This window comes from Somniosus microcephalus, chromosome 5, assembly GCF_052327205.1.
Source record: "Somniosus microcephalus isolate GS21.2 chromosome 5, FLI_Smic_1.0, whole genome shotgun sequence".
Taxonomy (NCBI): domain Eukaryota; kingdom Metazoa; phylum Chordata; class Chondrichthyes; order Squaliformes; family Somniosidae; genus Somniosus; species Somniosus microcephalus.
Window position 1 is genome coordinate 76,452,761 of NC_140991.1, and position 23,038 is coordinate 76,475,798.

General features: G+C 40.8%; 1 protein-coding gene across 4 annotated transcripts; it reads right to left on the reverse strand.

Moving 5' to 3' along the window:
* Positions 1–222: 222 nt before the first annotated feature.
* Positions 223–22,839, reverse strand: LOC147117124 (ADP-ribosylation factor-like protein 5B). 4 transcript variants are annotated; one of them, XM_085987837.1, is made up of 6 exons: positions 22,497–22,839; positions 19,166–19,226; positions 16,643–16,790; positions 9,716–9,799; positions 3,640–3,791; positions 223–1,899 (listed from the first exon to the last, which is right to left on the reverse strand). In XM_085987837.1, exons 3-6 carry the CDS (start codon positions 16,784–16,786, stop codon positions 1,851–1,853), a joined length of 429 nt encoding a protein of 142 aa, XP_085843963.1. In that variant the 5' UTR covers positions 16,787–16,790; positions 19,166–19,226; positions 22,497–22,839; the 3' UTR covers positions 223–1,850. The 4 variants fall into 4 exon arrangements, with proteins under 4 accessions (XP_085843963.1, XP_085843960.1, XP_085843961.1 ...); XM_085987834.1 differs by having other exon boundaries at positions 22,519–22,657; XM_085987835.1 differs by lacking the exon at positions 22,497–22,839 and adding an exon at positions 20,951–21,209.
* Positions 22,840–23,038: the final 199 nt, after the last annotated feature.

Sequence of the window (23,038 nt, forward strand, 5' to 3'; positions counted from 1 at the left end):
TTATGACCAACACCATGGCAGAATCCATTGGTATGACTTTTTAAAAAATAAGACTTAACATACCAATCATATTCTAGAATAAAGAGTGCTTTAGAATTAGTTTGTTAGAACATGTATTGCACAACCAATGCCTCAAAAGTTCATTAAAAAAAACACAAAATATTACTGTGCCGTGATTTAATAGGATATAAATAGAATGCATTCAAGCAGAGAAACATCCAGTTTCTTTCAAGAATATGTTTTAATAAGGCAAAAAGCTCCCCCAGCAAAGTTAAACACATATGATTTTAAAAAATTTAAAAAAATAATTGAACAGCGCGAAGCCAAAAATATACAAAAGTTTAAACTTTCAACCTTAATTCTTAGATGTCAGTCAACGATTTCACAAGTGTACATTGCTGACAAAGTATCACTCTATCACATGATAATTCTCAAAAAATCTTCTGATTAAGCAATACCTTTAAATTCAGTACTTAGATCAGAATTCTAGGTTAGTAGAAGCGCTAAACGAAGTATCTTGATAAAGCAATCCAATGCTGCAGGTTATGCTGGTAACACTGTCTGTACAGTAAATGCTGTACAGTAAATGCAGATTCCGCTACATAGTAAGTTAATCAATCATGAGCCAAACTTACATTTTGAAAAAGTGTAGCAAAAAAAAAAATCCCTATATTCTTCAAACAGAAATAATGACAGATGAGCCCGACTTCCCAGACACACAAAAATTTAGTTGTAGTGATGATGTCGCAGGTTTCGTCCAATGGAATACAGTAGAGCCTTTCTAACAGAAACAGGAAACGGTCGGTGCTAATATGTAGCAACTCGCAACTCTGGCAATTGCTTAATGGACTAACAGTTGGTAATGCCACTAACCCTGGTTAAGATTCAACTTTTTGCCTGTTATGTGAAGAGCTTATTAGATACACAGGTCATGGTTCCTCTTTGCAGGATTAACGAATCCGCTACATTTTATTCCTGCAGTTATATTTACTTACTAATAGTGGGTAGTGCTAGTTCTCAAGTATATTCCAGATTTATCTGCATAGGTATCAATACTGTTAGCTTCGTAATTGATTGACACAGAATTACCTTAATTGAGTACATGATTAGTTCAACTGGAATCAGATTGAGTGTGTCAATTTAATCCTAAAATAAGCAATTCTTGCAAAACTCTCATTAATGCATCATGCTGGTGATATTAAAAATTAATAATAATGTTTGCTTACTTCATATACAAGTTAATTCAGCAGAAAATAGTGGTCAAGACTTCTCTATGAAGAGAAATACTAAATCATTCCAAATGTGGCAGACACACTGTACCCTCACATATGTTATAATTGTTAAGTTACGCAGTTATATTAAGTTACAGCTGCTAAAAAAGTAGAGCATGCATTTTAGTTTGTAATCTGTCAGGTTGTCTTAGTTGCAGTAGTAACAAGGATACTCGAGTTTCATGATCTTTAGTGGTACAAAGTCATAGTCCAACACCAAAACAGTGCAGAAGATAATCTCAATATTAGTGACCTAAAAAAATTTAAATACAGATGAAAAGAATTGTGATCTAAAAGTACATTATCCATTTAAGCCACTTAAGTATACTTTTTGTAAACACAATAAAAGACAGAATAGATTTTTTTTTTTTTTTTTTTTTTTTAAAGTTATAGCCACTGTAAAGCTTGAAAAGTTCTGTGGAATGCATACCAAACACTGCATCTCTGAAGCACAGGGTCTGGCTGTGCATAATATGGAGTTGGCTGGTGTTACACAAAACAAAAGTGGAGCTTTTAATTCATACTTGCTGGATGTTTGCAACAGGTACAAGGTAACTTCATATTTGTGGAGTGATAGCTTTATCTCACTCCAACTCTAGTCGTCATCCATTCAAGACCTTGACACAACCTAGAGGAGGAGGGGGAAAAATTGTTTAAAAGGAGAAATGTTAAAATAACAAAAAGCAATTAAAAAAAGGAAATGTTATTATACATGTGCTCTACTTCCAGAAGTAGTTTTTTCTTAATTAGATAAAAGGCAAATTAATAAGTATTTTTCAAAATATAGATTGGATTTCATGCTTCAAGGCACTCTTGTCACTTGTTGGGGGAGCGGGGGGGGGGGGGGGTGGGGGGAGAAAGAGAAGGCACAGAGTAGAGAGAAAAAATAAAGAGCCAACTACTACAAAGTGCTTCAAATCAGCGCAGGCTGATCAGTCTTTTTCTTTCCTTATCAAGGCGAGGGGCATCTATGCAGGAGGTACTTTTACACAGGAGAACCATGCATGTGCTGATACAAAGTTAAGCTCCTCTCACTGTGCTTCAAGAACTTCTCTTAACTCTAGTCTCAGATGAGCACACCTCACTACATGAGCATTGACATTACAGTTTCTAACACCAGGCATCCTTATGAGTGAAGCTGCCAATGCAATGTCAATTTCTGCCCAAGCTCTATGTTCACTAGGAAGTGCCCATTCAATTTACTTTGGAACCTTACCACTATCCGAGAGCAGATTTTCATCCTATTCTTGTGCGTGGCATTCAAATGAAGGCCAAACCTTGCACATTGCTTTTCCTCACACTGTCCCCCTCCACATCTTCTCTATTCCTCTCTCAGCTCCTTCATTTTCCCTTTTTCTCCACCTCTTGCCCTTGTTTTATCTCATTTGCCTTATTGTTTCTACAACAATTTATTGCCCTCTGCCATTCACATTACTGCATGGGCAATCTATGTGAGGGAGCAGAAGAGAGAAATGGGAAAGCAGAGAGATGGAAAGGTATGGGGCACGGAAAAAGCACAGCGGTTAGAAGGGAGTGCGCTACAGAAAGGACATTCTTTAGTGCACGAGTTCCTATAAATTTTAGGTTCACCAAGGGACGGGCCAGGGTTTTACTATCTTTATATTGTAGCTGTGGTTAAGGCTTGACTATATGCTGACTCCTAGGAATTTAGTCTCAATGGGCAATGCAACTAGGAACTGTAGTCCTGGCATTGGGATACAGATGAATAGACACCTGCACGAGAGAGAGGAGCAGGACTGGGTATGTGGTGGTTCCTAGGAGTACTTCTGCTAAACAGTCAGATGGACAAACACCAGAATAACTTGTGCACATGTTTGATTTTGGGGGGGGGGGGGGGGGGGGGGTGGGCAGAGAAAGAGAGGGAGGAAGAGGGGAGAATGGAGAAGGCCACACAGTGGCACCTAAGATTCCTCCATTAAAGATTGCCGCAGTGGCTCCCAGGAATTGTGGACAAATCTAATACAAATTTTGCCTGTGGGAGAGTGAACTTGGAGATCCTGCAGGTTGTGTCATGCTACTTGTGAAAATTGGGGGGGGGGGGGGCGGTTGGAGAAGTATTTGAAGAGCTGGCATAGTGGCAAATCTATTTTTGCTGGAAAGGGATTTATCTTAGTGGAATGTAAATGGGATGAATTGGAAACTAGGGAGTGAAGGATTTCATATCATATGAATGGTGAACAAAGTATAATGACATACCATTAAAAGCGAGTTAGGAATGAGGAAGAGAAAAAAAAAACAACCGAGTTATTGACAGAAGACACTGTACATGAAGAACTTTTAATGTAAAATGCTCTAACGAACAAAGGCAAAATAAGAAATTGATTGTAAAACTGAACAGTATACTTACCCCTCTCCTGTAAGAGCACAGCAGGCTTGAATATGCCATGGATGATCTTTGATAGAACTTAGTGTAAGGTATTTTGAGATTTCGACTGCAGACATGCAACACTTCTTGTCCTGCTTATTAGCAAATATAAGCACAGCTGCATTCCTTAGATCCTGAAAGAACGAACATTTGATAACTGTCCATTTCAAAAACATGTCAGACTCCTCGTGCTCTTCAATTCCATAAATACTCCAGTTCAAAACTCAACCTCATTCAAGAAATTTGAATACAACCCTTTTCTTGAATTTAATTATGTAGAACAAACTATAAAACTCTTCCCAAGGTTGACAAGATGAAGAGTATACTATTTGTTTTAGTAAATACTGAAGGTTGAGAAGTCATAGGAACAGGTCATTCAGCCTCTTGAGCCTGCTCCGCCATTCAGTTAGATCATGGCTGATCTGCACCTTAACTCCATTTGCCTGCTATTGCTCCATATCCTCACTCACCCTAGCTCAGTCTTGAAAGCTCCAACTGACCTAGCATCTACAGCCCTTTTTGGGGGGGGGGGGGGGGGGAAGAAAGAGTTTTCCAGATTTCTACTACACTTTGTGCAAAAGAGTGCTTCCTGATTTTGCTCCTGAATGGCCTAGCTCTAATTTTAAGATTATGTCCCCTTGCTCGATTCTCCCCCCCCCACCCACCGAGGAAATAGTTTCTCCATATCCACCCTATCAAATTTGTATACTCAAGGGAATACAAGTCAAGTTTATGCAAACTGTGTTCATAATTTAACCCTCTAAGCCCAGGTATCATTCTAGTGAATCTGTGCTGTACCCACTCCAAGGCCAATATACCCATCCTGAGGTGCGGAGCCAAAAACTGAACACAGTACTCTGGATGGGGTCTGACCAAGGCTCTATACTGCTGAAGCACAACTTCCTTCGTATGTATTCCAGCCCTCGAGAGAAAGGCCAATATTCCATTAATCCTGTTGGTTGATTTTTGCACCTGTATTAGCTTTTAATGCTGTGTATTTGGAGTCCCGAATTTCTTTGCACCTCTACAGTTCCTTTTTTCTCACCATTTAGAAAATACTCATTTATATTTCTTGGTTCCAAAGTAGATAACCTCACACTTGCTCATATTGAACTCCATTTACCATTGCTTTTCTCACTCACTTCTTGCTCCCACCTGCACTACTTACTCTCTCTCCTAACTTAAGTGTTATCTGAAAACTTAGGTATCCATATCCAACTCTCTATTCCTTCATACAAGTCATTAATAAATATAGTAAAAAGCTGAGGCCCGAGGACAAATGAGGCCCTGCCAATCTTCTCGGCCTTGCCGGGTTCATCGGCCAAGTACTGCCTCCCCCACACCCTTCCCAGTTAATATTGGGGCCTAAGTCTTTAGCTCCTAACCAATTTCCAACCCAAGTCAAAAAGCGACCTCCAATTCCATGCACACTCATTTTTGCTAATAATCTTTGTGTGGAACCTTATCAAATGGGTTCTGGAAATTCACAGGTAACATCCGTAATGTAGTTTATTAGTGACATCTTCAAAAAATTTAACAAGATTGGTGAGACATGACAAAGCCATGCTGGCTCTCTCTGATCAGCTCATATTTGTTTAAGTGGTCAGTCACTACCCCCATGACAGATTCTAGTAGCTGCCCCTCAACTGACAGGTTTGCAGTTACCTGGTTTCACTCTACCACCCTTCTTAAATAATGTCAAACATAAGCCAATAATAGCAGTTTATACTTGTACTACTGCTGTGGAATTATTATTTGGTTGCTGTAAATAAAAGTAACGTAAATCCATTTCTATGCATCTGGTTTCAGAATGATGTACTTTTTACAGCTAAAATTGTAAGTTTCAGAAAGTTGAGGTAATGCATTTGGGGAGGGCCAACAAGGAAAGGGAATACACATTAAATGGTAGGACACTGAGTAGTGTAGAGGAACAAAGGGACCTTGGAGTGCATGTCCACAGATCCCTGAAGGTAGCAGGCCAGGTAGATAAGGTGATTAAGGCATACGGAATGCTTGCCTTTATTAGCTGTGGCATAGAATACAAGAGCGGGAGGGGGGGGTTATGCTTCAACTGTATAAAACACTAGCTAGACTTCAGCTAGAGTACTGCATGCAGTTCTGGTCACCGCATTACAGGAAAGATGTGATTGCACTAGAGAGGGTAGAGAGGAGATTTACAAGGATGTTGCCAGGAGTAGAGAATCTTAGCTATGAGGAAAGACTGGATAGGCTGGGTCTGTTTTCCTTGGAACAGAGGAGGCTGAGGGGAGACCTTATTGAGGTTTATAAAATTATGAGGGGCATAGATAAAGTGGATAGAAAGGACCTATTTCCCTTAGCAGAGGGGTCAAAAACCAAGGCGCACAGATTTAAAGTAATTGGTGGAAAGTTTAGAGGGGATTTGAGGGGAAATTTCTTCACCCAGAGGGTTGTGGGGGTCTGGAACTCACTGCCTGAAAGGGTGGTAGAGTCAGGAACTCTAACCACATTTAAAAGTACTTGGAATTGCACTTGGGATGCTCTAACCTGCAGGGCTACGGACCAAGAGCTGGGAAGTGGGATTAGGCTGGATAGCTCTTTGCTGGCCGGCATGGACACAATGGGCCGAAATGGCCTCTTTCCGTGCTGCAACTTTCTATGATTCTATGACATCCAAAAAGTTTGTAGGACACCTTCACTAAAGGTCTGATGAAAATTTTGGATTATCACATTGTAGTTATTGGAGTAACTAGAGGTTAGGTGCTCCAGAGGAGAAAAATAAAAATGTAGAATCACATCTTCTACATTACAGCAGCATTATCAAAGGTCCAGGAATCAGTTAACTATATATCCAACCTTGTAATAACTGATGCATAACTTGGGGAGGAGCTAGAAGAGAAGACAAAAATCCATTGGCATGGTCAAGATTACTACCAATTTGTAGCATAGGCTACTTTTCTAGACTGAAAGAGATAACTTCATAGGGAAAGTTCAATCAAAACCTTGCCAATCCAAGCCTTGGCCTCAGAACTACTGCATCAGCTTCAGGTGGTTCAGCTAGTGGTTGACTTCACTATACTGACTCCACATCCAGCTTCGTCAGGAGGTCTTGAGCTACTTTTGGATTTAGAGAGCTTTCTTTTCAATCTTCTGAATGAGATAGGGGAGAGAAGAATGAGCTTTAGGTGCTTCAATTCAAGTGCCAGCTTAGCTCAATCGATAGCGCTCGCACCCCAGAGTAGGGAGTTATGAGTTTATGTCCCAGGACTTGAGTACGTAAGCTAGGTTGGCACTCCATAGAAACAGATCATTTAGCCCAAGCAGTTGGTGTTTATCCTTCACATGAACAGTAGCCCCAATCCCATTTGCCTGCTCTGTTCTCATGTTCTTTTGTTCCCCTTTCCTTCAACCCCCTATCTAACCTATTCTTAAATGCTGACATGGTTTCTCCTTCAAATTGCTAAGTCCAGTAGTGCATTGCACAGCCTCACAATTCTGTCAAAGTTTCTCCTGCCCTCTGCCCTAAATTGCTTACACTTTAATCGGAGTCTGTTTCTATCTACTCTGTCGTATCCATTAACAACGTTAAACACCTTTATCAATAGTGTAGTTCTGAAAGAGCACTCTGTTGTTGGTGATGCGGCAATTCAGATAAAATGTTAAACCAAGATCCCATCTGCTCGCTCAAGTAGATGTAAAAGATCCCATGACACTATTCAAAAGAGCAGTGAGTTCTCCTGGACAACATTCTTTTCTCAACCACCAGAAACAGATTAGCTGGTCATTCATCTCTTTACTATTTGTAGGACCTTGCTGTGTGCCATTTGCTGTTGCATTTGCCTACTTATCAGTGATTGCACTGGAAAAAATAATTCAGCTTTTGAAGCGCTTCGTGACATCCTGACAAAATCTTAAAAACAGTACACCACCTACTTGGCAGATCTTGTTTGATGTAATCAATGCCAAAGTAAGATCTAGTTTGCACTCACTGTAAACCTGGTTACAGGTCAGATAAATCCCTTAATTGCTTCAAGTCTCCTGTTGATATTCTCCAGTTGGATTGTGAGCTGCTGTCCAGAGAATCCTGTTTTGCAGTTATATCCAATTACTCATTTCTGATTTACTGTTGGGCAAATGCTGAAGTGATGCTGGAACATTCAAGAAGCCAAAAACCAAACTTCAGAGCCACTTCAATGTGGCCACAAAGAATTTATAGAACCCCACAAAAGATATCCAGTACCCAAAGCTGTCTTCTCTTGGATTCGAGCTACAGATCTCATTCCAAAGATTTTAAGTTCATACACCAAGTGCAATCTATGCTTTATTCAAAGATCACTGTGCAGTGCTTCACATATTCAACAGGTCTTTGCCAGAAGACAAATTTTGCTCAGTTCAAAACTGTGCCATGATTGCAACAAAATTACTTTAAGGTGTCAACTCCCTGTGAGAAGATAGAGAACCTAAAACCCAGTTCAGGCATCAACTGAAGTACATTCCAATCTGACCAAAACACAAAAAAAAAAAAAATCCACTTCAGGAGAGAGGAAAATCCATGCTAAACTCAAATGATCGAGACATACAGAAGATTCTGTTGAAAATGTCAAATCTGACTCAATGCAAAATTGGGCAGATTCAGATGCAGACAACTTTAGCAGTTATCCTAGTGAAGTAATGCTACCAATGACCAGAGAAAGGGAATTGAAGAATTTCATTTTAAGGCTCTTCCAAGCTATAGGAATAAAATTCTTAAAATGCATTATGCATCAATTTCACCTCTTGTAAAAGTAAGAATGTAGGTTTGTGAAAAGACAAAGATAGAAAGAACTTCCATTAATATTAACACCTTTCACAACCTCAGGATGGCTCAAAGATCTCCACAGCCAATGAAGTACTGTTGTAATGTAGAGAAACAAGTTGTGCACAGTAAGATCCCACAAACAGCATGCGATAAGTGACCTGATAATCTGTTTTAATGATGGTTGGTTAATGGATAACTGTTGGCCTGGATACTAGAACTCCCTTGCTTTTCTTTGAATAGTGCCATGGAATCTTTTACTTCCACCGGAGGGGGCAGATGGTGCCTCGGTTTAATGTCTCAAAAACCAGCACCTTTGACAATGCAACACTCCCTCAGTACTGCACTGAAGTGTCAGCCTAGATTATATGCTTAAATCTCTGTAGTGGGGTTGGAACTGACAACCATCTGACTGAGAGGCGAGTGTGTTACCTCTGAGTCAAGGCTCATACTATGGGCAGTTATCAAATGTCATGCACATTCTTCAATCAATCACAGTGAAGGTCTTTCACTAGATCTGTCTCCTTATATACACAATATAAAATGTTTAACTCCCAAAACTGAAATATTTTTACTTTTTCTAGTTGCATTCAGAATAATCTATGCTATACTGAAACCCGTTATGTTGTTAGAATAAGGGAAGGTTTATGGGGTAATAAAGATTATTCTGTGCAATATTATAATTAAACTTAGCATGTTTATAAAAATGCTGCATATCTCACTAATTGGTGCACAAAATACCTACCTTATGCTTTGGTGCACATTGGAAAGGACCAAGGTTAATTTCAGTTGCTGAAAGCAAAGATTTATTGAGTCATCTATATAAAGTTACTAAGCACCATGCAGCATCCACATTCAGTTGGACAAAAGTCAAATAAAAAACCCCACTCAGCAGACAAAATAACAAGTTAGGTAATATTTAAGACTTTAGGCACATTGCACTCAAATCCATGATGAGTGAGTGGGAAATAGGGCTTTTGCACAAACTACCAACAGATAATGTATATTGATAAAGTCAAAATAGGACCCATTTCTTGTATGTACAAGCATTTGCACAAATTTTTGTCTGGCAGCAGGATTAAGACTGCATTAATCATTACCAAGAAAATAAGGTATTATTGAAAAAGTCTGATCTACAAAGGTAATCCTGCATTAAGACTGAGTTCATATCTCACAATCTTTAATAAAGCCTGTGTCAACCTGTATGAATTGACAGAAGTCTGATTGTTTTTCAAGGAAAGCCTTAAAAGCCCTTTTTAATAATTAATTCAATAACAGACTTACCTCATGAGCCAGCATCCTATACAGTTCCTCCTTGGTGATTGACAATCTCTCTCGGTCAGTGCTATCCACAACCAGAATTATAAACTGAAAATAGTAAAAGGAAACTTCTAAGAACATTTTCTATTTAAAATAGTAATTTCAGTTTTAGTTTGAATGTGAACCAAATCATTCTCCATACAATGAATAAATTCCACAAACACCATAATACAGGAGTATGGTGGTGCAATGGTTAGACAAGTCAGCACTGAGCTTTAGTAATGATGCAAAAATGGTAGTTCCATTGGGTAGCCAGGCATCACAAAGTGAAAAGTGTTAACTTCAGAAATGGAGAAATTCACTGAAGGCTTAACATCCTGAAGCATTCCTTCAAGACTATCTTGTGTCTCAGACATTGATACAAAAAATCTTCAATTATCCCAGAACCGACAACTTTCACATACAATTCTATATATCATTCTATGGCCCGTAATTTGTGGTCAGCGGCGAACAAAAGGCATTTACCGCTGGCCCCGAAGTAAGCTTCCCACAATCTAGCGATCTCTATGGTGAGAGGTTTGGCTTTTCCGATGTGAAGTTGAAATAATTGTAGTTTAGTGGGAATCCTATAGCGCGAGCTGCTGCGATGTCAACAAGCTCTCTAAGCAGCCAATCACAATGCAGAATTCTCACAGGCCGAGAACCAGGAAGTGAGTAAGCTCCTTTAATTCTAACTTTTTAAAAACGTTAGAGAGCAAAACGATTGGGGCTCTCATGGGGAAAAGGTAAACCTGAAATAAAGAGGAACAAACTTTAAGTTTCTCAAAAATTTTAATTTTTATTAAAATGGATAAATTTGACACTCCACAAAATTAAAATTAGTTTTTCAGGGCCATAGCCTTTCTTTAGCAGTCAATACGCTGTTAAAACCCCAGTTACACCAACTACAAAAGGGTCTAACTTTTAATGGGGTATTTAACAGCGATATTACTGCAGAAGAGCCAAAGCTTGTCAGCTTCCCAGATTACACTGATTGCCAACTGTTTGGGGGGGGGGGGGGGGGGGGGGGGCACAGCGCAACCAGTGTCGGAGCAGTGAATGACTGACTGCAACTTCAGGATTTCCGCGTTAGGATGCGCATGCGCTACATCCTGAAGTTGCCGTTATAGTTTCAAAGGGGTAAGGTAATAACAGCGACTGTAAATTCCAGGTCTATATATTTAACAAAATCCATCAATTCTAGTTTTTTTTTTTTTTTTTTTAAATGCAATATATTCAGAAAGCTGTAAGAAATCAGACCTGCACCATCACAAAGTAGAATAGTTCATTTATTCAAGAAAAATACTATTGAAAGAATCAAAATTCAGACAACATATTGTACATTATCTGTACATGTAGAAATAATAGCAATAAAAAAGTTTGCTATGTCCATAAAAGGTATTTCAGCTATTGTAGTGACAATTTGGTAACAAAATATTTGGATTAATTGGTAGATGAAAAAAGAGAATGAAAAATTGCTTCTCAAGTTGCAAAAACAGTAGTCCATTGAATGCTCTGCCGAGACAGCAGCCTACTTCTGACTTGATAATACCGAGACATGAAACCGTGATCCAGGCTTAATATTCAAGTTTGTGTGAAAGGGTACTTTAAGGCAGGGAGAACAGCTTCATAAGTGTAGTGTAGTGTGTTACTGTAGGTACTAAAGATACTTAGGGGTTGCATTTCTGCAGGGGTGCTATCTATTACCTGCCGCACCTTCAGTGGCAGATACATTGAAACCCCAGAGAAATTACATGAACACCATTTCTCTGGGGTTTCCGCTGACCTTTTGACAAAGTTATGGTGGATGATTGGGGGAATTCCAAAGGATGTTCAATCCCACTTAGTTAATTTTTTTTTAAAGTGCAGATAACAGAGTAAGCCCACTTGCATGCAGCTGACATGAAATCTGCATCTTTTCTATGTTGCGTCCTAAATTTATCCTTTATGGAGTGACTGGTGCCAATGACTGGAAGCTGCGTACTGCGCATTAATCTGGAACCGGAAGAAAGTTGATTTTTTTTTTTTTTTTTTTTTAAAAACACAAGCCCAGTACCGTCCTCGCATTTTCCCCAGAGCCCACTCCCAGCCCAGCATTTTCCCCGGAGCCCGCTCCCTCCCCGGCATTTTCCCCGGAGCCCGCTCCCTCCCCGGCATTTTCCCCAGTGCCCGCTCCCTCCCCGGCATATCCCCCGGAGCCCACTTCCAGCCCGGCATTTTCCCTGGAGCCCGCTCCCTCCCCGGCATATCCCCCGGAGCCCACTCCCAGCCCAGCATTTTCCCCGGAGCCGGCTCCCTCCCAGCCCGGCATTTTCCCCGGAGCCCACTCCCAGCCCGGCATTTTCCCCGGAGCCCACTCCCAGCCCGGCATTTTCCGCGGAGCCGGCTCCCTCCCAGCCCGGCATTTTTCCCGGAGCCCACTCCCAGCCCGGCATTTTCCCCGGAGCCCACTCCCAGCCCGGCATTTTCCCCGGAGCACACTCACTCCCCGGCATTAAAATTTTTTTTTTTTTTTTTTAATAAACGAACCCACTCCCATAACGAGCCGGGAGTGCGCATGAACAAAACGCTTCTACACAGCTTCTGTTTCATTGGCATCAGTCGCGTCCTCTCCTTTTACAGTCAGAGACGGGGGTACAAAAATGATAAGGGAAGTATTGTAGGAAAGACCTGCAACAAGACATGAGGAGAAAGTGGTGCAGTGAGCAAAATTAAAGTAAAAAAGATAGTTAAAAAGAAATGATGAGACAAAGTAGAGAAAATCAAGGGTGCTAATTAACAGAAAAAAGTGATAAAAGCCACAGAGAGAACTCAAGACATCAGTATAAGGAAATTGCTGAAAAACAAACAAAAAGTGGAGTATTAAATGAGAAAGCAAAAGGAAAAAGAAAAAAAGGGCCTTTACCCCAATAAAATAAAAAAACTTCCTTGATAACCTGGGATAAAACAGTAGCTTTACCCAAGGACATTAACAGATCTGAGCAAAATTTCCTTGTGGAGTCCTAAAAATTAAATATTTCCTACAAAAATTGATACAAATCCCAAAATTGGTCATATAATATTAATGTAAAAAGAACTTTACGGCATTGGAATATATCTTCAATTTACAGCGTTTTGCAACTAAGTGCAACTTTCAACAGGATAGGAGTACGGTTATATATTTTATATCAAGTGTTGGGCCCTCAACCCATTTGTGACATTTTTTACTAAATAAGGGATATAGAAAACAATCAGAATTCAAAATATTAATGACTTCTACCAAGAAAGCAAGACTAACAGGTTATTTTTCACATCCAGCTTTTACACAATCACATTATTCCAATATTGAAAAAAATTTTTATTCAACTTAGTTGTTAAAAAATGTTTAACAAGCAACTAAAGCCACTGAAAATATCTTGGAGTTTTGTGAAACATCTATATGTGGTGTTTAGGTTTTAGAGCATTGCATCAATTACTCAGATCAACAGCACGAGAAAGTATTTTGCACAAAGATTTTGTACGAGAAAGTATTTCAATCAGGAACCTGTAAAACCGTTACCTATTTGAAACTTCCTAAATTACAATCAGACTTAAGTCCCAGCAGACCATGCATTAAGGAGTTACACAACAGGTTAGCCCCTACATTCACATCCATCTATTCCATATATCTACTACCATTGATATCCACAGGAAAACCAGTTGTTAAACAATGTCAAGGTATTATATGATTATATTCATGCAATATTTCAAAGACTGCCAACAACCTTCAAATGGTATTTATCCTTACAAGCCAAAGGTATAGTTACTCTTACACATCATTATCAATTCCATGAATCGAGGCTAGTTTACCCGATTTAAAATTACATAGAATTTACAGCACAGGAACAGGCCGTTTGGCCCAACTGGTCTATACCAGTTAAAGCTCCACACAGGCCTCCTCCCACCCTATCTGCATATCCTTCTATTCCTTTCTCCCTCATGTACTTAGATACCTTTAAGAGGAAAGTAGATATGCTATTCAGTTCAACTTCTCCATGTGGTAGCGAGTTCCACAATCTAACCACTCTCTTGGTAAAGAAGTTCCTCCTGAATTCTTAATTGGATTTATTAGTGACAATCTTATATTTATGGCTTCTAGTTTTGGACAATCCCACAAGTGGGAACATCTTTTCTATGTCTACCCTATCAAACGGTTTCATAATTTTAAAGACCTCTGTCAGGTCACCCCTCAGCCTTCTCTTTTCTAGAGAAAAGAGCCCCAGTCTGTTCAATCTTTTCCAATAGCTTAGTTCTATTCCTCAAATGAACCCCAGTGCTTTGTTTGAATTTTTAATGGCCTTGTTAACTTGTATTGCTACTTTTAATGATTTGTGAATGTGTACCCCCAGATCCCTTTGCTTCTCTAACCCATTTAGATACTTAGGCCGGAATTTTCCAGGGTGGTAGCAGGCGCTCCCGGGGTGGTCGGGAACCCGCTGTCATTGCACGCCACGCACCTTTCCCCCAGGCACGTCTGTCACTGCGCAGTGGCGGGCAACCCAATTGAAATCATTATCAGGTAGTTTACAGGCACTTGAGCATTTTTTAAACTTACTTTTTAAATTTCCCTGCATGGCCACGGCAACAATGCTGCTCGGGAAGCATGTCTGTCAAGTAATCAGTTGGCCATTGCTCCAGCTGATTACTTGACGGCTCAGATGTACGGTAAAAGCTCCCACCCGACAGATGGCCATTTTCCTCAGGCAGAAGCTGTTGCTCAGTCCATTTCTAGCACAGATTCTGTAGGCTGCAAGTGTTTCCAGCAAAGTCTCCATTCAGTGTCACCTCATTGGAAGAACTCTCTCACCACTGACAGATTGTTTCTGTCATCTGTGCTTCACCTGCCATCTATTCCATCAACATGGGTGCTGTTTATACTGTCTCACCTTGGTCCTCAGAATCGGTCCACGATGAGCCCAAACACCAGCAGCACCAGGCACACCAGCAGCACAAACGACACCACCAACCTTCTCCACAATCACCTGATGCTGCACAGGACAGAGGGCATCAGCACCTGAGCCCATTGCTGCCCGGGAGGCCAGGGATGGCCTCATCATGGCCAGATTTAGTTAACTTTACGCTGTACACCCATATGGCTGCCACATGATGCGCCAGGTTGGCACCACCCCACACCAACACCATAAATCATCCCTACAATGACCAAGCCATTCCTTCACACTAATCACCACTGCAGGGGGTACCGTTATGTCTCACCATTCACTACAACTCACTAAGCCACTTCCAAAAGGTGCACACAAATCTATCCAATACAAGAAAATGTTGAAATAAATGTTTTTATGTTTGACACCACATTAACAAAAACTTTACATGAACATTGGATAAAACACCAAGTGGTTACCCTTGTGTGTTGTTAGTTGGTATGATTGCACTAGGATTGGGGGCGGGGGTGAAATGTGAGGGGTGGCTAGTGAGTTGGGGATGTGATAATGTAGATAGAGAGGAATGGGTGGAGGTGCAATGTATGTTGATGTGAGTAAGGATATACAGGAGGAGGGTAGGGAAGGCAGAGTAATGGGAATGTGATCAGAGGCACAGCAGGATGAAGTTGAGTGTGGCTTTATACTCACGTTTCCTGATCTAATGAGATGATTGAAATGTTTGCAGCACTGCACCCAGGTCCTCCTGACAACATCCCTGCTTGTGTCCTTTGCAATCTGCAACCAGGCTGTCTTGGTCTCCTGGGGAGGTCTCTTCCGCCCATCGGAAGGGAAGAGGACCTCCCTGCATGCATCGGAGAACCTGGGTGCAGTCCTTTGCCTCTGTGCAGTCATGGTCAGTGTTTGCAGCACTCCAATGCTGTAATTTACTGACAGCACTGTGTTAGATTAAACTTCAAATCTAATGTGGCCATGGTCCCTTTAAAGATCCCAGCTGAAAACGAGTCATGAATAAAGTCACCAGACCCGCTCCATGAAATTGGGCCGGGTAACACGCTGGGCGGGCTTAATAGGCGCCATTAAGGGAAGTTCATTTTCAGCAGCGGGATGGAGCCAACAGCGTTGCGACCCCCCACGGACACTGCCCGCACCGGACCCACCCAGGTAGGCAAAATTCCAGCCTTATTTTTCCAAGGACTATGTGACTCCTTATTCCTCCTACCATAAAGCACCACCTCACACTATCTATATTTAAATTCATTTGCCATTTACATGCCTATTCTGCAAGTTTATTAACGTTGTCTTGTATTTTGTCACAGTCTTCCTCAGTATGAACTATACCGCCCAATTTGGTGTCATCCGCAAATTTTGAGATTGTACTTCCGATTCCAGAGTCCAAATCGTTCATGTAAACAGTGAGCAGCAGTGGTTCCAGCACCAATCCCTGTGGAACACCACTTCCCACATTCCGCAAGTCTGAGTAACTACCTTTAACCCCTACTCGATTTCCTGTTTTATAGCCAACTTGCTATCCAATCTGCTATTAGTTCCCTGATTCCCAATCTGCTATTAGTTCCCTGATTCCTCATGAGTCTACTGTGCAGTACCTTATCGAAGGCCTTTTGAAAATGCACATATATTACATCTACATTACCCTGGTCTACTGTTACTTCAAAGAATTCAATAAGGTTAGTCAAGCATCACCTTCTCTTTTGAAATCGGTGTTGATTACTCTTTCATATATTTTTGGTTTCTATTACAAAGGCCGATGCAGTCTGGATGCAATCAAGAAACCTGCCAATACAGCAGCTAGAGCCATGTTGAAGGAGATTGCATTTAGTGATCGGCAACTTCCTAACCCCCAGGATCCCATTCCAAAGCAGCACAAAGTGTATTGAAATTGAATAAAGTCCCACGAAGCCTTGCAATGTCCAAAAATCAGTCACAAACAGTCTGTACAAATCAATTACCTGGTTACCAAGGTAGGTACACATACCTCAGTGTTGGTGTAATAGGTATTCCACGATGAACGCAGTGAGTCCTGTCCACCAATGTCCCACATTAAGAAATGTGTTCTTTTGACCACTATCTCCTCTACATTACTTCCAATTGTAGGTGATGTGTGAACAACTTCATTCATCAAGCTGAAAAAAGGAAGGCAGTTGTAACACACTTAAAATGTCATATGAAGATAATTTCATTATCACGGTGTTGAGTAGGGTATTTTAAAAACTGCATATTCTCAAACAACTTAAAAACTGAACAAAATAATGTTTAGCCACTGTAGCACTGCAAATAAATGTTCCCTACAATTTTTTAATTGCAAATTCCCAAGTCTTTGGGAAGGTGCAAAACAGAAGTTAGGATTCTTCCTAACTTAGATGGGGCTTGTTAGCTGGTGCCAGTTAAATAGCAACATTAGCAGACTTTCAGAGGTCATCAGCCAGTGGATAAAAAGCTAACAAAAGCAACAAAATTCCTGGGGCAGGAGAGGGCTGGAAAAGCAGTTATGCCGGGAGGCAGGACCTGGAAGTTTTGGTCGGACGAAAGCAATGGGCAAATGTGTGTGTGTGTGAATTAAACCCATATATAGCGACAAAAAAGTCAGTACCACAATCAATCAGACAAAAAAGTTTCATTTTTGTGACATCCCTACTAAATACCTGACCAAATCAGATCTGACAATAAACACAGAAGGCACCTATTATAGTTCCACAAAGACTGAACATTTAAGTCCAAATAACTTTGCCTATTTAAAAGTTGCAACTAAAAATTTAAGTAAGTTTCGGTAACATTTAAAAGCCTGGACTCCTGGACAAGCTTGGCAATCAATGCATGAGCACTGAGTTAGAAGTGGCAGTTTTCTTCCCAATTGTTTGTGAGCAACATCATGGGAGATCAACATTATGCCATTCCTAGTTGACGGGTAGGTGCATGTTAGAAAATGTCATTACCTCTCAACTAAAGAGGTAGAGATTTCAGATCCAACGTTACGCTTCCGCTGTCATCACCTGATGGCGACAATCAAGTTGTCAGCTCTCAGTCAGAGCGAGATGATGAATTGCCATGCAATGACAGCATACTCCATCGCCGGCAGGGATATAAATCACTGTGGTTACAAGCTGAACTAAAATGAGTACATTTGCTTTCTTGCCATGACTTCAGTTCAAATTGAAGCACAAGCACTATGTTTGGAACTAAATATCAATATTTTCAAGGCTCATCCCACTTTATTTTGTGTGGGAAGTCATATATTTTGTCTTAATTTCTAATGAAATAGCACCTAAAAATATAATGCCCTAATTTACAAAGTTTGATTAGTCTATTGAAATGTGAAGTCACAAATTAGTGTTCCAAGAATGCAAGACTGGTCAATACAGTAAAAACTTCCAAAAGCTTGAAAGTTACTTAAATTCTACTTTAATGAGCTATCTTCCAAGTATCAAGTGAAAATCTTATTTTGAAAATTTATCATACAACTCAAATTTTGATGACTTGAAGAAATTGGCTTTAGAAGTCAATAACTAGCATTAGGATTTTCTAAATTATTCAGATCACTAGCCAGTATTCTGAGAATAAACTTTTCTATTTGTAATAAACTTTATTTGTAATATATAAAATTTCACTTATGATAAAACTCTTAATATAAATTAATATTTGCTGTTTCCTTTTGATTTTACAAAGTACATGCAGCAAATACAGGAGTTGTTTATGCTAAATGTCTAGACAGAAAAGTGAAGTTTATTAACTAAATGTACAGTTAAAATCCGCACTGACAACTCAAGATGCAGTAGGTATCACAGCTATGTTAACAAATGAGTTTTCCCAATACTCAGACAATTTGTACTTTAGAGTGGCACTCATTAACTAACAAAATCTTCATTACCAAAATTTTTACTTCCAATTAACACTACAGTTGGAAGAACGTTATGTAGCAGATTGCAGAAGCAACCTACTGTAATATATTGTAAGAGATAGGTTTGTGCCAACAATGCTGCACGCAGAGTTCCTTATCTCAGACATATTAATCAAGAGGAGATTGAATGAAGGGAACTCATCCACAGCATGAGCTGGATTGATAATTACCCTAAAATGCCCTCTCACACTACCCAATGACTGATATCAGAATGGCATTGCAGACCTTTCAGATCAGGTTGTTTGCCCCCTGCCCAAATCAGTCAAGGATGGTAGACGATGATTCCATAAAAGGAAGCTGATAAAGATCTTCAAGGAGTTTTATCCTGAAACAATACATTTGGGGTGAGGAGGAGTGTGGTACAGTGGGTTAGACATCAACTTTTCAATTCTGGGACCTCTATTTGAATACCGTCCTAACCGATGGGATGAAAGTTTCCTGCCTTTCTACGTGAAATGAGTTTGAGTAGTCTCAATCCATGGGTCCACAGCACAAAACTACTTCCAAATTTGGTACTAAATGAGTTTATATCAGAATTAGTGCTGTGGACCAACAACTAGATAGCTTTTGTTAATGCATACAACAAAGACAACAATTACTTACAATTGATAAAGGATTGTGGTTTTTCCCGCATTGTCCAGGCCAACTATTATAACTTTATGTTCTGTAAAAGAATTTTATTTCCAGAATACAAAATTGCATCAAAAAACATTGTAATAAAAGCATATTGGTAATGTAATTGTGCAAAATAATAAACAAAGCATACATTGGATACAAAATATATAATTTTAACAATAATGTATACAGAGGATAAAACTGTAAAGAAAGGAGGTACTGGCAACTACGAAAGTCCTGCTGAATATTTAAGGGAGTATTCCACCCTACTGAAGGTTCAGCAGGATTATATTGCAGCACAGGGATAGACATCTGGTCAGGACAGTCTCTCTAAATTAATTTTAAAATAGGATTCCTGTCTTCACATTTTACTTCAATAGTTTCAAGTCTAAATCACTGCAAAATTATAGACCTGTTTATTGCCCTCAAACCACTTGGGTAGATAGAGAGGAGACCATCCAGCCCAACTTAGCTTACCCATGCATGAAGACCCGACAGTTCCCTCCACTCCATCACAGGTGTTTCCTAATGATTCCATTTCTTCCCCCTCCACCACCCTACCCAGAGATCCATTCCAAGTGTTGGTCATTCTTTGTACGAAAATCTCCCTGATACAATTATTCAAATATTTCTTCGTGACACAGTCCTCTTTAACACTAGGAGCTTTAACTCATGCCACCTCCAAAACTTCAATGCTCCCCTTATGTATCAGGGATCAAAAATGGGCAAAGTACTCAAGGCATGGTCTGGCCAGAACACTGTAGAGTGTAAGCATGGTCTGGCCAGAACACTAGAGTGTAAGCATGGTTTCCTCGGCTTTATTGATTTCTGCTCTGCAGTGATTCGATATATTGAGAACAGAGTCTGTTAATATCGCAGACCTCTAACTTCACCCTCACTTTGACAGCATTCGTGGATTACTTTTGTTGCACATAGGAAGAAAGGTTGCATGATTTTTAACATATCCATATGAAGTTTCATCTGGCACCATAATCCACTTACAGATAACAAACAGCAGTGTCACCTAGTAGAGCTCTGTTCAACTGTGAAAATGTTTTACTCCAAGATACAGTAGAAATGAATAGAATTGATCCTCAGTACATTTGCAACCAGTTTCTTTGCCTCAATACTCTGGGGGAAAGTTTTGCTTTAATGAGATGGCAGGTTTCCACAGTTTGTATTCACCAAGGAATTTTCTTTACTTGATTCTATTCATCTACTATAAACACAAATTCTATCCCTAAGTAATAGAAATCTACTGTCTCCTTTTTTGCAAGGGAAAACTATTGCATTATATTTACAGTAGGATTCAAAATGTAATATTTAGGAGGTCGAAGAGATCCTGGTGGTTAGCATGCGCGAGAATCAGGACCGAATTTGGACTGAAGGGACAAAATCATTTCTGTCAAATGTAGGAACATGAAACAAGTTTAGAGCCACTCAATCAAGCTCCCAATGTGGGCATAAGACCACAGCACAACTGTCTCAATTTGTCATAAGTCAGCACTAATGTGTCAACCTCACTCAGAAGGCATCTGGATGTCTGATGTGAAAATAAATTTTATGGGAGTACAGTAATCTCAAATTGGAACACACTGTAGGGCTAAACTATAGGGAGCTTTAGTAGGCATCTAGTCTATGCAACATCTGGCCAGGAGCATTTGATGACAAAAAAAATTCCATTCAACAATAACACAAGCGCAAATATACATTTTAAAATGCAAGTATAATCAGATTGCAATTGGTTTTACAATTTGTAGTTCCAAAACACACCATAGATTGATAAATTGAAAGTGTGAATTTGCACCCCATCATTCAGCTGTTCACTTGTAGCAGATGTTGAGCAGTCACGTCAGTCACTACAGGGAGAAGGGGGGGCACAATCACAGTAGACTCAATGCTCAGTAAGTCCATCTAATGCATAGTAGCAGTCAAAAAAGCCAATGAAATATTGAAACTGTGTCCAAAATAGTAGGATGCAAGTCAGAGGAAATCATGACCAAACTGCAGTGCTCTGGTCAGACCGCATGTCAAGTACTGTCAAGTTCTGGCTGTTGAGAGATAAGGGAGACATGAGAGCTGGAAGTAGTGCAGGAGAAGAGCTACAAGGCAGATCCTTAGTGTCGGAGGTCTGAGTTATGAAGATTGTAGAAATTTGGTATTTTAAGCACACAATGGGGAGGTGTTAGAGAGGTGATCATATAAAGATACATCAGATAATAAATATAGAAAAGTTCATATGGAATATTACTTTAAATTAAACTGTGGGAGTAGGACAAGGGGGCACAGTTTTAAACTAGCAAAAGGTAATTTCAGGACCGATATAACATTGTTCTTTTAGAGTGATCAATACTGGGAATGAACTTACAACAACCTCTCCCTGCCCCCAAATAAACCCGAGTTTCACCCCATGCTTCACCCCTACGTCAGCCCATCTGCTACTGAAACCCTCATACGTCACCTCCAAGCTCAATTATTCCAATGCTTTCCTTGAAATGTCAAGAAAAGTGGTGGATAGGTTGAATTAGCACCATCGGAGTACATGTTCAAACCGACCCCATGTCTGTGGGATGATACTGCCAAGAGGCAGTATGTAGATTAGGGGGGGGGGGGGGAAAGAATCTTGGATAGATCCTTGGTGGAGTTTGGATATAAAAAGGTCCATGGGTTGGAAGAGAAGCCATTGCTGGAGATGCTCTGGCTACCCTTGGATAGGGAGGAGTAAAATCAAACTAGGGCAGTCCTACTGAGGAGAAGCTTGGGAGGAGGATGGCGTGGTCAACTGTGTGTAAAAGGCTGCAGGAGGACGAGGAGAGATAACGCATCACAGTAACAGGAGATGTGGTTTGCGACTTTGGTTGCGGTGCTGTGGAAAAGATGAAAACCTAATTGGTAAGTTTTTTTTTGGGGGGGGGGGGGTGGCAAATGGGCATGGATTTGAGTGGTGACAGCACGTTCAAGGAAACTGGAGACCCAGGGGTTTAGGGTCTGTGGGGAGGTTTAACTTGGTGATGGGCACGAGGGAAAAGGTAGGAGGAAAACATCAGGGGTAGCTGAACGGATGGAGAGCAACTCATACAAAGCAAAATCAACATAAGAGTCATTTAAAAAAAAAATACAACTTGTCAAGTTAAGGTAGCTGATGGATGCAAGTTCACTGCAGTGCGAACCAGTCCTGGTGAGGGGGCAGGGGTTGGTTTCTCCACACAGAAGAGCTTAAAAAAAAATCACCGACTTCCAGCAGCGGGGTTTTTAAGTTCGTCTCATAAAAGAAACCGGATCTCAGAGAAACTGGGGGGAGACAAGCGCCAGCGCTCACCGGGATAACGGCCCACGTTTACCTTGGTCACTAAAGAAGCTCCACAGTTTGGAGAAGAGGAGCCCCATGACCGTTGGTCTCCAGTCCGACTGTTAGTTACCCCGCGGGGCTCGCTGACCCGGCTCAACTCTGCACCGCAACAGCAGCCGCGGCGCTTGCTCGCTCTTTTTAAAAAAAAGTCTCCCTCTGCAAACACGCCCGGGAGGGTCTGCAACCTGCAGATCGACCTCGCCCAAGCCAGCCTACAGCTACCGCCGGAGCTGTGCCTTCCGCCGCAGAGACCCGCACAAAGAGCGCCGCCGGCAGCGCGCCGCGGCCCACATATTGGCAGGACCGTGGCGCAAGCGCTTTATTTTGTTCCCCCACTGGCCTGAGAGTCCGTTAGCTCAGCCCGCGCACGCGCGTCCACCTCCCTCACACACTGCCAGCACGCGCAAAAACACCGAGCGTGCATTCATCCCACCCACACTGACGTATATCACACAATCGCCTCGAGCTCGAGAATGTCTGACGCAAATTACAAACAGCTCTTTAAAGGACTT

Coding starts and splice junctions, on each gene's coding strand:
- LOC147117124 (XM_085987834.1), bottom strand. CDS start 22,564: ATGGGGCTCCTCTTCTCCAAACTGTGGAGCTTCTTTAGTGACCAAG. Junction 19,227..22,518: donor GAGCTTCTTTAGTGACCAAG/GTAAACGTGGGC, acceptor ATTCTTTTACAG/AACATAAAGTTATAATAGTT. Junction 9,800..16,642: donor CCTATTACACCAACACTGAG/GTATGTGTACCT, acceptor TACTATTTTCAG/TTTATAATTCTGGTTGTGGA.